Raw genomic sequence first — 14,797 nt, forward strand, 5'->3', positions numbered from 1 at the left:
CTGTCTCTACAAAAAATGAAAAAATTAACTGGGCATGGTGGCATGCTCCTGTAGTCCAAGCTACTCAGGAGACTGAGACAAGAAAATCGCTTGAGCCCCGGCGTTCAAGCCTGTAGTTAGTGAGCTGTCATTGCACCACTGCACTCCAGCCTGGGCAAAAGAGTAACACCTTGTCTCTAAAAAAAATTAAAAAAAAAAAAAAAGGAATAGTTGAGCAAAGGAAAGATGACTTAATCATTGTAACTTATTTTTTAATTAATTTTGGCATGGATTTGCATTTCTTTTGAGAAATGTTTATCTTACTCCATAGCAAATATTTTTTTCTTTCTACTGCCTTTAATAAATACTAGAGTAGTCATATTTTTAAGTGATACATGGCCTCCCTACTTGCTGCCAGGCTCCTATCAGGCTCTACAATGAATAATAATCATATAACTTAAAATATATATGTTGAATTCTTTTTGATTAAAAGGTTTTGTAATTTTTTAGCTCTCAGCTATGTGGTTATGCAATGCATTTCTTTCTTTTTCAGGGATTAGTATATAATAAATATTAAAATCAATTGTATATTATTTTTCTAGGCAACGAGGTGTTCTCTTGTACCTTTTGGCAGTTTTGGTGGTATGGTTCGTATCATGAGATACAAACAATTTTTGCAATATTTTCTAACAAATATTTATTTTTCATTAACTCCAGCAGTCTCACTAACTTTCATAATGGCTTTTTAGTATTTGTACTGAAAACCTCTGTTTTATGTGTTAAGTTTATCTCAGAATGTTTTAGCATGTGTTTTCTAAAGTAAGTCATGTCAACATATATAAAATCATTCTTGAAAAATAAAAAGTAGATTTTAATAGATGAATATTTTCTTGATTTACAAAAGGGGTCATCATAGTTGTGTTTGAAAGCTGGAGACTTCCACATTCTTATGATGACTTTCTTAAAGGTAAAACAGTACAAAACTATAGGTAGATAAGCACAATATTTGGGAAAGCTCAGCTTGGTTGCTTTCTCTTTGTTGACAATTTGTCCATGCTGCTTTTCCTTGCTCATACATTTGAATCTCTACTCTGCAACCAGCATTTCTCCCATCCCCATTTCTTTGCGCTTTGGTACTGTGTCCATGATGCTAGTTTCTAACACACCAAAAGCATTCTGAGAAGTAGCAGAGAATAGCATGAATGTGGAACATTTATATTTACATTCTCATGAAAAGATTTTTTTTAAATTCTTTTTTGCTACATTTGAACCATTCGTTGCCCTGAAGTTTGTCTTACAGGTATAATATTTATCCCTACTGACCAGAGTTTTTACTGGGACAAATGACCAAAAAAAGAAAAAAAGCAATTATAACACAGAGTTGTTGGTAAAATGATCAGGAAGTTCTGCATGCTGTGGGAGCAAAGATAGAAAAAAGCACTTAATCCAGACCTTTTGAGGTAGCATGGGGCAGGGGTGAATCAGAGAAGACTTCATGAACCTTAAGGATTAGTAGGAGTTAGCCAGAAAAATCAGGAGAAGAAAGGAAGAGTATTCAGCACAGAGAAAACAGCATGTGCAACGACCTGGCATCTAGGGAGCTAAAAGATGTTTAGGATGTTTAGAGTATGAGTTGAACAGTAGATATAGATGAGGATAAGGTGGCAACCAGAGACTTTTAGGCCTTAGTAAGAGCAGGGGAAGCAGTTGATGGACTTTCATCACAGTGGTAATGAGTCAGATTCTCATTTTTAAAAGATCATTATTGCCTGCAGGGGAGAAAAAGATTAGAAGGGACCACCATGGAGGCAGGGAGGCCAGGAGGCTGTTGAAGCATTCTGAGCATAGTATTAATGATGGCCTCTACTTGATAATGGCTGTGGTAATAAAGAAATTATTTCATTTGAGAAAGAGTTAAAGAGATGAGTGGATTGAACTCGGTGATTGCTGTGGTTGAAGGAACAGTAGAGAGGGAGAAGGCAAGTATTCCACCCATTTTTATGGTATGAGGAATTAGGTAGATGGAAATGCCACTGAGCTAAGGCATTGAGTCATCACAGATCCAAGAGTAGGAGTTGTCAAAACTATCATTTTGAGTGTTTTGCATTTGAGACGTCTGAGTTGTACAGGTAGATTTGTCTTGTAAACAGTTTGTATATATGGATTTGAGCTGAGCTAGAGATAATTTGTTCATTCATTCAGCAGATAAAGCACTCTTAGGTGCCAGGAATTATTTTCTAAGATTTGAGTATATAGTAGTAAATAAGACAGAGAAGATAGCTCTGTTCCCACAGAGATTATTTTTATAAAGTAGGAAACAGACAATAAACAACAAAATAATTTCACATATCATAGTACTCTGAAGAAGTTGAAACAGGGTAATGATATAGAGGCAGGTGGGAGGCAGGGATTACACAGATGACCAGCAACAGCTTTTTTCAGGAGGTGATACCTGAATGATGAGAAGGAACTAACTATGCTAAAAGTCAGGAAGAAACATTGAAGGCAGAGAGAGGAGCATGTGTACAAAATTCCTGAAGTCCTTAGAGGCCTAATGGAGTGTCTCAACTCCAATTTGTTCCCCTGCTTTTTCTTACTTCAGAGTGTTGGGCCACCCCAGAGCAAGTACAGATATATCTTCTGATGGTTAATTTGACAGTGAATTGAGAAAAGAGCAGAATATACCCAAATGTCTTATCTTTTCCTCCCTCTCCTTTCCTCCTTCTTTGGGCTAACCTTTCCATCTCTCATGAATTATGTTTGCTATAGGCCCTGATTCTCAGCCTAGTGTTGAAACAAAATATTCATATTTTCTGAATTGTCTTTGAATCTCTTAAATGCAAGTTAATGCTACTTCAGTCCTTTTTGTACCCAAAGATATACTGGTATGTCCTAAATGTGCCTTTGCTGTTCCCTACAATAGTAAGTACAGATTCTAAAGAGGAATTTAGTTTTCCTTTCCCATCTATTTCCCATTATTACTATCAGTAAAAACCTACTAGAAGGCAAAGACACAAGCAAGCCTTTGATAATTCCTTATTTAGACCCAGCTTGGCACATGGCAGAGCAATCTCCAGGAGGACCAAAATACCAGCATTGAACCACAGTGCCTTGGGATTCAGAACTCCAATTCTGAGGAGAGGAGTTTCTTGAATTAAGCAACTCCCTTTGTTTTATAATAGTAGGCAACTCATTAGGTGCCACACTAGAATATGTGCTTTACTATTATTTTCTGGTGAGTGTTCCAGTGATAAAACCTAAAATCCATAGCAGATTTTTCTAGACCAAGGTTTCTCAACCTCAGCACTACTAACATTCTGGGCAGGATAATTCTTTGTTTTGGGGGGCTGTCCTATGCATTGTAGGATGCTTAGTAGTATCTCTGGCCTCCACCCACTACATGTTAGTCATACACCCTCTTCATTTGTAACAACCCAAAATGCCATTTTTGCCAAATGTCCCCTGAGGATCAGAAACAATCTTGGTTGAGAAATCATTGTTCTAGAGGAATTCTTAACTGTTCTTCTGAAGAGGCATGCCTCATGTTTAAGGGTACGGCCTACTGATCCTTCAGTAGGCAGCAAATTGAAGGCCTATTTGTAAAGTGGATTAGTGTCTATCACCTGGACCCTACTGACGAGAGGAGGGCTGGCTATCTGAGGGGTAACTTCTATCAGCCATGTGGTATTCGTGGAGGTGACACTGGCATCTTTTTCCCAAGTTTTATTTATTTGCATGGGTGGGGTACTACGGGGAGTTAGCTAGGCTCCCAGCAAAAAATCAGGTCCCTCAGGCAGGGGTCATCACACAGGGTGAAAAAATAGTAGGAAATAGAAATAAAAATAATACGCAGAGGCAAAAATATAGTTTATAAAGAATTGATTTATGAAAATAGGTAAAGGAGGGTACTTGGAGAGCTACACAATTTTCCTGTCAATCGTGAAGCCTAGATTGAAGTTTTACATCAGTATTTATAGGTACAGGTACAGTGATCGGTTGCCAGGGGTAACAGATTTACATAATAACAGGTAGTTTGGTTTAGGTCCAAAGTCTCCCAAAAGGCTTCTACAGATCCCTTAATTAACTCTATCTGTGTGAACAAATGGTTACAAAATCTTTTTAGGACAAACTTCTAAGTTTTGAGATAAAGCTATCACTTTAGCAAAAACAGAGACATCGTGGCTCTGGTTATTGTGTATTAGGACAGAATTTTCAGAAGTCAAGCAAGAGCTGTCCCTTATGCTAATTACTTTAACCACATGGGTCCGTCTAGGGCGGCATGTCTTTATTGATCAGCTCCCATCCCATGGCTCCATGTCCCATCCCATGGCTCCATGCAAAACCTGCTTTGTCATTCAAAGCAGGTGAGAACCACAGGCTTGAAACTGCAGTGTCACCTTGGAATGCAGCTGCTACTGACCATTGAGATGCCCTCCTGAGGCAAGGCAGCTTTTGATATGCGAACTAACATGTTCACATTTTCTTTCAGGGCAAAGCCTTGCAAAACTCCTGAAATCATTTCTGTCTCTAAAAATATGGGAGCATTTCCATAAATCAATATTTCTTAGGCTCAACAGGGTATTGAGATGCAAGAAGGAAAAATTTGAAGACTATCCTATGCTAGAGCTATTCCAGTCTAGAATACATCACTCAGTATTTAATATTAACCAAATTATGTTTTGAAAAAGCTGATGAATGATATATGTGTAATTACATGTAGCTGCATGTATATGTGTATATATACACCTGTATATATATGTATGTATAGTGTTAAAATTCCATAATCATTTATATGTTGGCTGTTTGGGATTTTGCATATGCTTCAATTTTCTCTTTAACAAATCACTTTCGTTGTATGGTCCTTAAATTATCTGCCTGGTTGATTACTACATGAGATCTTATTAAATGAATTAAAAAAATTTTTTCAGCTGTTTTGGGAAGATTTATTTGCTTCTTTTGTGTTGTACTTGTAGTTAATAACATACTTCCTAATATCCTGTAGCGTACAGATGTCAACCCTTTTCAGGCAATGGACCGAATGATGTTAAATATGAGAAACAGTATGCAGGAATTACAAAGAAACTTTGTAAGTACTAAAAATAAAGTGTTGAGAACATTGTTTTCAGTTATTGGTATGCTCTATCTTATAGTGGCTTTCAAACATTCTTTTGTTTTTTTTTAATTTCAGCTTATTATGGGGGTACAAAAACTCAGGTTATATATATTGCCCATGTCCCGTCCATCCCCCTGAGTCAGAGCCTCAAGCGTGTCCATTCTCCAGATAGTGCGCCTGGCACTCACCATGTAGTCATACCTCCATCCCCTCCCCCCACCCCCTGCCTCCCCGAGTCAGCACCTTCAAACATGGCCATTCCCCAGATGGTGCGCAATGCACTCATCATGTAGGCATACACCCATCCCCTCCCCCCACCCCCCGCCTCAGTCTGATATCCAGTTGGTATCATTCCCCGATGTGCATTTAGGTGATGATCAGGGAAACCAATTTTCTGGTGAGTACATGTGATGCTTGTTTTTCCATTCTTGGGATACTTCACTTAATATAATGGGTTCCAACTCTCTCCAGGAGAACCAAAGAGATGTCGTATCACCTCTATTTCTTATAGCTGAGTAATACTCCATGGTATACATATACTACAATTTACTAATCCATTCGTGAATTGATGGGCACTTGGGTTGTTTCCACATCTTTTCAATTGTGAATTGTGCTGCTATAAACATTCGGGTGCAGGTGTCTTTTTTATAGAATGACTTTTGTTCTTCTGGGTAGATGCCCAATAATGGGATTGCTGGATTGAATGGTAGGACTGTGTTTTAAAGAATGTTTGCATATAAATCAAACATTCTTTAAAACACAGTTCACAGTGGTTATAAAATATATCTTACATGATTAACCCAATAAGCAATACTTGTCTACTTCTTAAATATACCTGAAACAAAAGTTTTGTTTAAAAAAATGATCATACTATTTACAGCATATGCTGATATTTTTTATTTTATTTCATATTTTAAAAATCCTGGTTACAACACACTAAATTGATTTTATAACCTGTAAGTTTGAAAAAATAATATTAGTTAACTTTCAAAATTACAAAAAATTCAACTTAAAAACATTTATTCTACTGAAAGTCACTATTATAAATGAGCATTTTATATGGATTTGAATATTTTTATTATTTGTAACCTGTCTGCTTAAAAGGATTTGTAGTATCTAAGGAATTAAGTTTTTAGTGTTTAAAAAAACTCTGAAAAACAAATTTCAGAAATGATGTTTAGTGAATTAGATCCATACAGTCCAAATACAAACTAGTACTAAAGTAACATTCTTACTTTTCTACTCATAATATTAACATCAAAAATGAATCACTTGATTCTGAGGATGACCTATATCATTCTTATCAACCAATTTGGATTCCATGATCATTTCAGAATGCCCAAATCTATCTGGGGCATTACTGATTTTAGTAATGTAGCAGTCTGGTACAGGAGGTATGAAACTTCTTTATGTATGTTTAATTGGCTCTACATTGGCAATATTGCACACAAGAGTCAACCACTAACTATAGAAGTATCACAGGTTTCATGGTACAGCACCTTTATCGAAATCTAAGCTACAAGGATCCAAAGACTTAAGGATCTCTGACTGAATCACTTATTAGTCTTTACAATGATAGTGGGAATTAGTACCTAGAATAGAATGATCTCAAAAGGATGAAGTTAGGACCTTGCTGGAGGTGCCATTTGGATACACCATATTGGTAGTCTGGTATCCTTAGTAGAACTTACAGCTAGTGTTGTTACTTACTTAAACTCTTTAGCATTATTTCTTTGTATATGACTAGACTCTGAATTTACAATTTCTGTTTATCTCTAGGGTCACCTTTCAGTGGATCCAAATGGACATTCATTTTGTTCTTCCTCAGTTATGACTTATTCCAAAGTGGGAGATGAACCACCAAAGGTTTTCCAGGCCTCAACTCAAACCCGTAGAGCTCCAGGAGGAGTCAGTATTTTCTAAGCATTCTTAGAGCTTTATAAAGTGGTGGGAAGACAGACTGTATTTATAAAATTTTAATTATTAAAATTTTATCTGGTACAGGGCAGTAGGAGGCAGGGGAGGGAGGCATGGGTTTGGGGCAGATAAGGCAGTGCTCATTGTGAAAACCATTAAAGCTCAACTCTATTTATTTAGTTTATGGCAATTTTTTGCCCTCCCATGAGGATGCCTTTTTTCATGTAAATATCTATTGATTTTTATTACCTTTACATGTTGGCAAGGTAAATAAACACTAAAAGAAGCCTTTGTCTATTTTAAGTTTGAAGTAAATTAGTTTTTTAATTCATGAATGTTTCAAATGTACAGAAAGGATATATAGAATAATATAAGGAATACCCATATTCCTGCCACCCAATTTAGTGATATCATAACATTTTTCTCTGTAGGCTTCAGGTTGTCTCTTTTTTTTTGTTTTCTTTTTAAGCAAAAATGCTATGGATGCAGTTGAAGCTTCCAGTGCACTCCTCTGAAGTCCCTCTTTTATTTTCTCCCTAGAGATAACCGTTTTCCTATATCTAGAGTTTATCACTTTTATGCATGTTTTTATAATTTTATTACTATTAATAATATGCATCATAAAAATATAATGGATTATTTTGAAGGTTTCTAAACCTTATGCAAATGGTATCATATCACATGTGTCCTTTGCAATTTGCCTTTACTCAGTAATATGCTTCTGAGATTTATTCAAGTTGATATGTGTGGCCCTAGTTTATTTAACTTGTGTATAGTATCCAAAATACGTATATCCCATGATTTTTTATTCATTTTCTATTGATATGTAGGTGTGTCTAATTTTCTCACTAAAGTCATCCTCATATGTGTCTTCTTGTGCAAAGGATCTAGGATGGTATTGCTGGGTTGAAGGATACGTGTGCATTCATTTTTACCTAGAAATTAGCAAGTTACTAAACCACAGTGAGTGAAACCGTTGGCTTCCACAAACTGTGGTATGAGAGTTTCCATTTCTCTATTCCTTGTTAGCAAAATTTTTGGTTTACCAGTCTAATGAGTGTGAAGTAGTTCATTCTTTAGTTCTCACGTATAAAGACACACTTTTTAATGATGCTTTTACCACAATTCTGTTAATGTCATCTTGGACATTTTAACTTGCTAAAAGTGACAAAGTCTTACGTGTAAACAGAATATAAATGTAGATTTCCCACAGCAAATCTTTTTTCTAGTCTTTGGTTATCATAAATCCTAATGATACTTCCATAGAGTTGATAGGTGGGAACCATGAGATTCTAGCCCATCAGCATAACTGATGAATAATTAATTGCCCTTATTTGTAGGCAGGCCATTTTATATAATTTTTATTCTTTGTTTTAATATTTGATTACAATTTGGAAAAAGTTTAGATTGTATTGGTTCTATTTGTCCTAGACATTTTCATTTTAGATAGCTCAGGAAATATCAAAGACTTACTACCATAATTTTACTGCAAGTTAATAGTAGAATTGAGTACACATTATTTTTAGCGCAGTTGATGTAAGACTTTACCTCAATAGGTAAATAGGCCCTGAGGAATTTAGAATTATATCCATTCTATGTTTATTTAAAATATTTTTATAGGTAAAGGAAACCAGGAAAGCAATGAGAGATTCTGACAGTGGACTAGAAAAAATGGCTGTTGGTCATCATATCCATGACCGAGCTCATGTCATTAAAAAGTCAAAGAACAACAAGACTGGAGATGAAGAGGTCAATCAAGAGTTCATCAATATGAATGAAAGTAAGTTATCAAAAGAAATAGTGTTCTTTCTTGTAAAGTTAAAATAAAGCTAGACTTATAGAACTTGATGACTATTTTTTGTAGAAACATGTCATAAGATGTAGTTTCTGAATAATATGTTTAGGGAATACCTTGTCAAAATAATAAAATTGTGCTTTCATCATTTCATAGTAGATTTGTTTTTGTAGTGATTTTTGGCATTGTGCAATATCATTTATTTTTATTGTTTGATACTTGGAAAATGGAATCTTTTGAATTGTTATTTAGTAATGCTATCAATAGGCAAAATGAGTTTTAAAATATTTTTTCAGATTATGAAGGCAGTATATTTGAAAAGTATGAAGACAAAAATAAAAATCATCTATAATCCAACCCAAAATAACTACTATTAGTGTTTTAGTGTATTTCTTCCTGATAGTTTTATGTATATATTATTAATAACATACATACTTCTTTAAAATTAGTATTTTACTATCTATGTAGTTTATATTGTGCTTATTTTAATTCACCATTGTAATTGTAAACAGTCACCTAATATGTGTTTTTTCAAAAACATTCTAAGCTGTTACCTAAAATTTTTATTGTAAATAGGTCATAATTTATTTAAACCTTCTGTATTGTTGGATACTTGGATTTTATATATGTAAGATTTTAATTTCTAGTATATGTTAGATAATATATCATATCAAGTAATTGTTTCCATTTTCTAGATTTTATATTGATTCTTCAATGCATTTAAGCCCTTCTAGTGTCATAACTCTCTTCGAACTCCTGGTCTCAAGCAATCTTCCCACCTCTGCCTCCCAAAGTGCTAGGTTTAAGGTGTGAGCCACCATGCCTGGCCAACTCTTCTCATTATAGTTTTTAATCAAACTAAAATATATTAACAAATTTAATCAATAAACTTAGATTAGTTCACTAATTTTATTTTAATCAATATTGATAATTAAGCTTTTATATTTTATTTATTAATTTAATAATGAAAATTATATTAGAACTTAATTATATTCATCTCCTATTTTCAGAAAGGATTTTGAATAATGTTTTGTCATAGTAAAGGGTTTAAATTATTGTAGCATTTTAGAAAAAGAAATCCTATTAAGATTGGAGTTTGATAAAATTATTTATATGCAATGAGATGGAAGCCATGATATCTTGAACTTTAATTGTAACCTTTATAATTTTATCATATTTAAACATATACTGAGTACTTCACAATAATTCACATGTTGAAGAAAAATGTAGTGAAGGAACACATTATTATAAAAGCAATCTGAAACAACAAGTACTATCATCTATTTGTTGTTATTATGGAAGTTAGAGTGCTTGCTTCCTAACAACATGAACTGACAGTCTAGCTGAGTAAACTGTCTTAAGAAATTGACAAGAGAAGCTAGTGAGGTCAAGTTAGATAGGAATATGGTGAGATGAATAGAAGTGGTAGCCACAGAAGTGCCCAAGTATATAGGAACAGCATGTTCACTGTGAGATGACCCAAGAAGAAAGACTGTAAGTCATTGGGTCAATTGGTCCATTAGATAGAATAACATGATATCCAGGCAGGTAAAAAACCAGACCATCAATATTCAGATCATCAATAGAAATAGGAGAAGAATAAACAGGAAAGGAAATATTACCTTATTCAAAGACTTTTATAATTGAAGCGACTTCCTGCCTCTATCTTGAGGTTGGACTGATGAAAACACCAGGCTTGAATGAAGTGTGTGGGGAGCGAGGCAGTTACTAACCATTGATGCTTATTCCCATTATTTCACTGTGTAATGTAGGTGATGCTCATGCTTTTGATGATGAGTGGCAAAATGAGGTTTTGAAGTACAAACCAGGAGGACGATGGCACAATCTAGAAAACCCGAGAATGCGGAGTGTTGGTCATGAGAATTCAGGATCCCGAGAACTTAAAAGAAGGTAAAATTTATTTCTAAAATTATGTATGTTTTTTTTAAGAAAACTTAGAAGAAAATTTATGTAATTTTACTTTCGTTATCAGGAAGTTTTGATGAACATCCACATTGTATCCACAGTATCTTTTGTGAAAGATGTAATAATTTTATATTAAATCTGAGCATTCCACACATTTAAATTTGTATCTAAAACCAATAATATTTTAGGATTGTATGGTTAGTAATTCACTAGTAAACTATGCTTCAGAAGGTAGAGGCCAAAATCCTCTTAAGGAAAAGTGATACACTATAATGTAGTTATTCTTATAAAACAGATTCTAATTTGGATATAGATACAGCTTCTATATTTCACACCAGGTAAAGACAGTTGTGGCTAGAGATACGGTAAGGGGAGATGAACTACATTTAAAAGGCTTAAAAACTTTCTTAACAAGTCAAAATTCATCATTTAATAGTGAATGAAAATTTAGACATTTGTATAATATGTAACAGTATGTGAAATACCATATTTCATGTATATTGGATATTTTTAAAAAATTATGCAAAAACTTCAGCTTCCCCTGGAATTCCTTTATGGAATAGCTGTGAAATATAAATGTGCTAAAACCACATATTAAAAATTATAGAGATTTTATACATTTAGTACATATTCTTGAGTTACAATTTAATTTGGTTCTCTGGGGAAAAAATTGAAAACAATACCTAATTCCTATTGAAATTACATCAAGAGAGAGGCCTCACGAGGCCTTAAAACAGAAATCTGTTTTAGGCTGTAAAAGAGTGGAGGATTGCTGCAGACGGTGGAAGGCTTCACAGAACCAGTGGTGGACAAGTGGGTATCAAGTAAATCAGAAGCCTTTTGCAGAATTTCATATGCTAGCATCTTCTTCTTTAAAATACTTGTTTAGGAATTTAGAGCCCTAATATTTTCTATTGAATGGCTTGGAAACTTGCTCTCATGTTAATTTTAGATATTTGTCTCACTTTGGGAAATGTATTGATAAAAAGCCTAACAGTTCTAAGTTTGAATATGAATCCAGGTCCAAGTTAGAGAAAGTACATGTTCTCTATGGATGGCCTATAAATCTATGGCCCTAATGGTGGCATTTTCTCTTAACTAGCCACTGTCCAAGAGCATTTTATGAAACAATTTTATACAGTGATGAAAATGTTATGTATCTGTGCTGTCCAATATGGTAATCACTAGTCACATGTGACTATTGATTCACACTTGATATGTGGCTGGTACAACTGAGGACTGAATTATTTTGTTTTAATTAATTTAAATATAAATGTGGCTAGTGGCTACCATATTAGACAGCATGGTTTAAACTAAATAGTTAAATCTATCTCAGATAAAAAGCTGTTGCTCTCTTACACATTCAGTGAAGTAATCTGCCTTGTTTTTCAAAGCTGTTAAGGAACTTTTAGGATAAAATTCTTTTTATATTATAGTGGTCATTAACATGTTTATATTGATTTAGAATCTGTTGACCATTTAAAAATGGTATTAATGTTCATATGTATATTTCTCAGGGAGAAACTTCACCAAAGTCCAGCCATTGACAATGGAAGAAGATCGAAAGTTTTTGTGGACAAACTCAACATCAAAGGCTCACCTATGAAAATCAACAAAAAATAAATAACCATGCATTTGATTTGTTTAGTTTTGGTTATTTCAACAGAGAAAGTAATGGTGCTGGGTACTACACATAAGACCAATCTCTTGTTGTTAAATCAATACTATACTTTGTAACTTTCTTCTGATATTTGAAAGTTCATGGAAGTGTGCTAACTTTATATTATCCCTACTTTAGTAATAAAACTTTGATTTTCAACAATGTGAGTAAATCATTAAATATTCTATAAAAGTCTTCACTTTAAAGCATACTAATTTTTAAAGCTGATATGCTGATTTTGTTTTCCCAATTAATTTTGTATTGGCTGTGTATTCTTTTATACTTAATCAAGATTGATTGTAGAGCTAGTTCTATTATTTATAATTAGTTATAAGAAACTGAAATGTTAAAAAAGTCTCAATTTTCACTAACATGGAGTAATGTTATTAATTATAAAGGTTTAAATAATTTATCTCAAATTTTATAATGTGTTATATAGCCAGCTAGCTTAAAGCTTTAAAAATAATAAAGAAAACTATATTGGTACTGTTTTATGAGAAATTAGTTATTATTTTGATAAAAGGCAAGAATAATCAAATAGTTCATTTTCAAAGAAAAATATTTTAACCTGCTAATGTATAATACATAAGTTTTCCTGATATGATTTCTTTATATAGTGTATTCTTTTTTTGTTCTATATTACATTCTTAACATTCATTGGACTTTATATTGACCTTTCTATTTAACTTCTTGAGGTAGTATATTTCCACTCTCCTTTTCCACAAACAGCTTAATCTATCTTCAAGTTTAAGTTAACATTCTAAAGTTGGAGAGTCCTTGGAGAAACTCTGCTCAGCCTTTTTGTGACATTTAGAAAAAATACATTTGGTATTCTGCAAACCAAAAAGATTGATTGTTTCAAAATTTATTAGACAGCTGATGTGTGTTTTTGAACAAGGTACTTAATAATTCACTTGTTCCCATTTTAATTATACCATTAGAAAATTCAGCTTTACCTTTTTTATTCTAGAATTCAAGCATTAATCTGTTTTTATAAAAGTTAGGTTTGAAGTATATAAGAATATACAATCTTAACTCTTATATCTGTTGTTTAAGACACTATTTCTATCAAGGAAAAGAACCAGAAAATCTATTATCACTCTACAATCTTAAGTATTTTCTTTTTTAAGTTTAGAAGTAAAATTATATGACTATGCTCATCCTTCTCTAATTTTCTACATTATATTCCTGTTAATTTTACTATTTTTGCATTTTGACTTTAATTAGTCACTAAAATAAGATGCAAATGTGTTAATTCATTTTTATCACTGAAGTTAGTTGAGGATGTATCAATTTTTCTTTTACACATACTTCAGTATACTACTAACATAACATAACATTGGGAAATTGTCATAAGTCATAATTTTGAATAATATTTTTGCATAAATTAACTTGGAGACTTTATAATTATTCTACTTTTGCCTAAATCATTACACTGATAACTTGAATCATTATATTTAAATCTGAAAATACACTTTAATAAATTATTGTGCTTAACGGTATAACTACTATACATTGTATAGCAGTTAGAGAATTCACACTTTTTTCTTCAGAATTTGTTTACCAGGGAAATCAAATAAAAATTGAAATGTATTTCTCCTTATGCCACAATGCTTCCTTATGGAATTCTTATAATGAATGTGACATATAGAGACTAAGCGTCAAATGGTAAACCTGCATGTGGTCTCAGCTATATATGATATTTTCATGGCCCTGCTTGGGCCCAAAAAAGATACTCCTATGGGAAGTTGCTCATAGAGATAAAGACAACAAAATCAGGTAGTCGAACACATTCACACAAGTTTTCAAATAAGAGACTTAAGGCTTGCTAATAATAAGATTTATTATTATGCTATAGGATCATAATTATCTTGTTTTTTACAGAAATCATTTTTAACCTTTGACATTTGAAACTAATATAAACTGATCTTCCTCTCTAACTCATTCCCTTTTTAACATTCACTCATTTTTGTTTAGTGTAAATCATATGCTAAATGTAAAATGTTTCAAAAAAACATAAAAATTACTTCAGTAAAATTTTATTTGAGTTAACTTTTGTTTAGAATTTACTTAAATTATATGCATTGAATGCCAGCTTAAATTGCTGAAAGTAACTGAGGTAGAAGTTTGCTTTAAAGATAATGCCCTTGCCTCCTTGCTCAGTAAAGAGAGAGAGGACCCTGGATGGGCATACTTGAATCTTACTCTGGAAGATTGGCCATGTAAGAGACAGGTGGATGCACTGTGAGCCTTTAACACTGTTGCTATTCTGTGTCTCCCCATTCCCCTGTGGATATCACAGGTGGTGGGTGCGCATGGCATTTGCGCTTGCTTTGCCCAGGTCTGTTGGTTTTGAGGCCCAGAGAGATGAAGAATGCTCTCAATTCATGTGGATACTTAGCAGTAT

The 14,797-nt window shown here is 33.4% G+C and overlaps 1 protein-coding gene across 4 annotated transcripts in view; it reads left to right on the top strand.

The window, feature by feature from the left end:
- Positions 1-12,552, top strand: part of MLF1 (myeloid leukemia factor 1) — a 39,178-nt gene extending 26,626 nt beyond the window's left edge. Inside the window, exons 3-8 of one of the 4 annotated variants that reach the window (XM_045539544.1) lie at positions 582-626; positions 4,982-5,065; positions 6,872-7,000; positions 8,630-8,789; positions 10,577-10,715; positions 12,248-12,552. In XM_045539544.1, coding sequence (XP_045395500.1) covers positions 582-626; positions 4,982-5,065; positions 6,872-7,000; positions 8,630-8,789; positions 10,577-10,715; positions 12,248-12,353 — 663 coding nt within the window. In that variant the 3' untranslated portion in view covers positions 12,354-12,552. The remainder of the gene's footprint in view (positions 1-581; positions 627-4,981; positions 5,066-6,871; positions 7,001-8,629; positions 8,790-10,576; positions 10,716-12,247) is intronic. The other 3 variants (XM_045539545.1, XM_045539547.1, XM_045539546.1) reach the window with 3 other exon arrangements.
- The last annotated feature ends 2,245 nt before the right edge of the window (positions 12,553-14,797 follow it).

The sequence above is a fragment of the Lemur catta genome, chromosome 1, assembly GCF_020740605.2.
Source record: "Lemur catta isolate mLemCat1 chromosome 1, mLemCat1.pri, whole genome shotgun sequence".
Lineage (NCBI taxonomy): Eukaryota > Metazoa > Chordata > Mammalia > Primates > Lemuridae > Lemur > Lemur catta.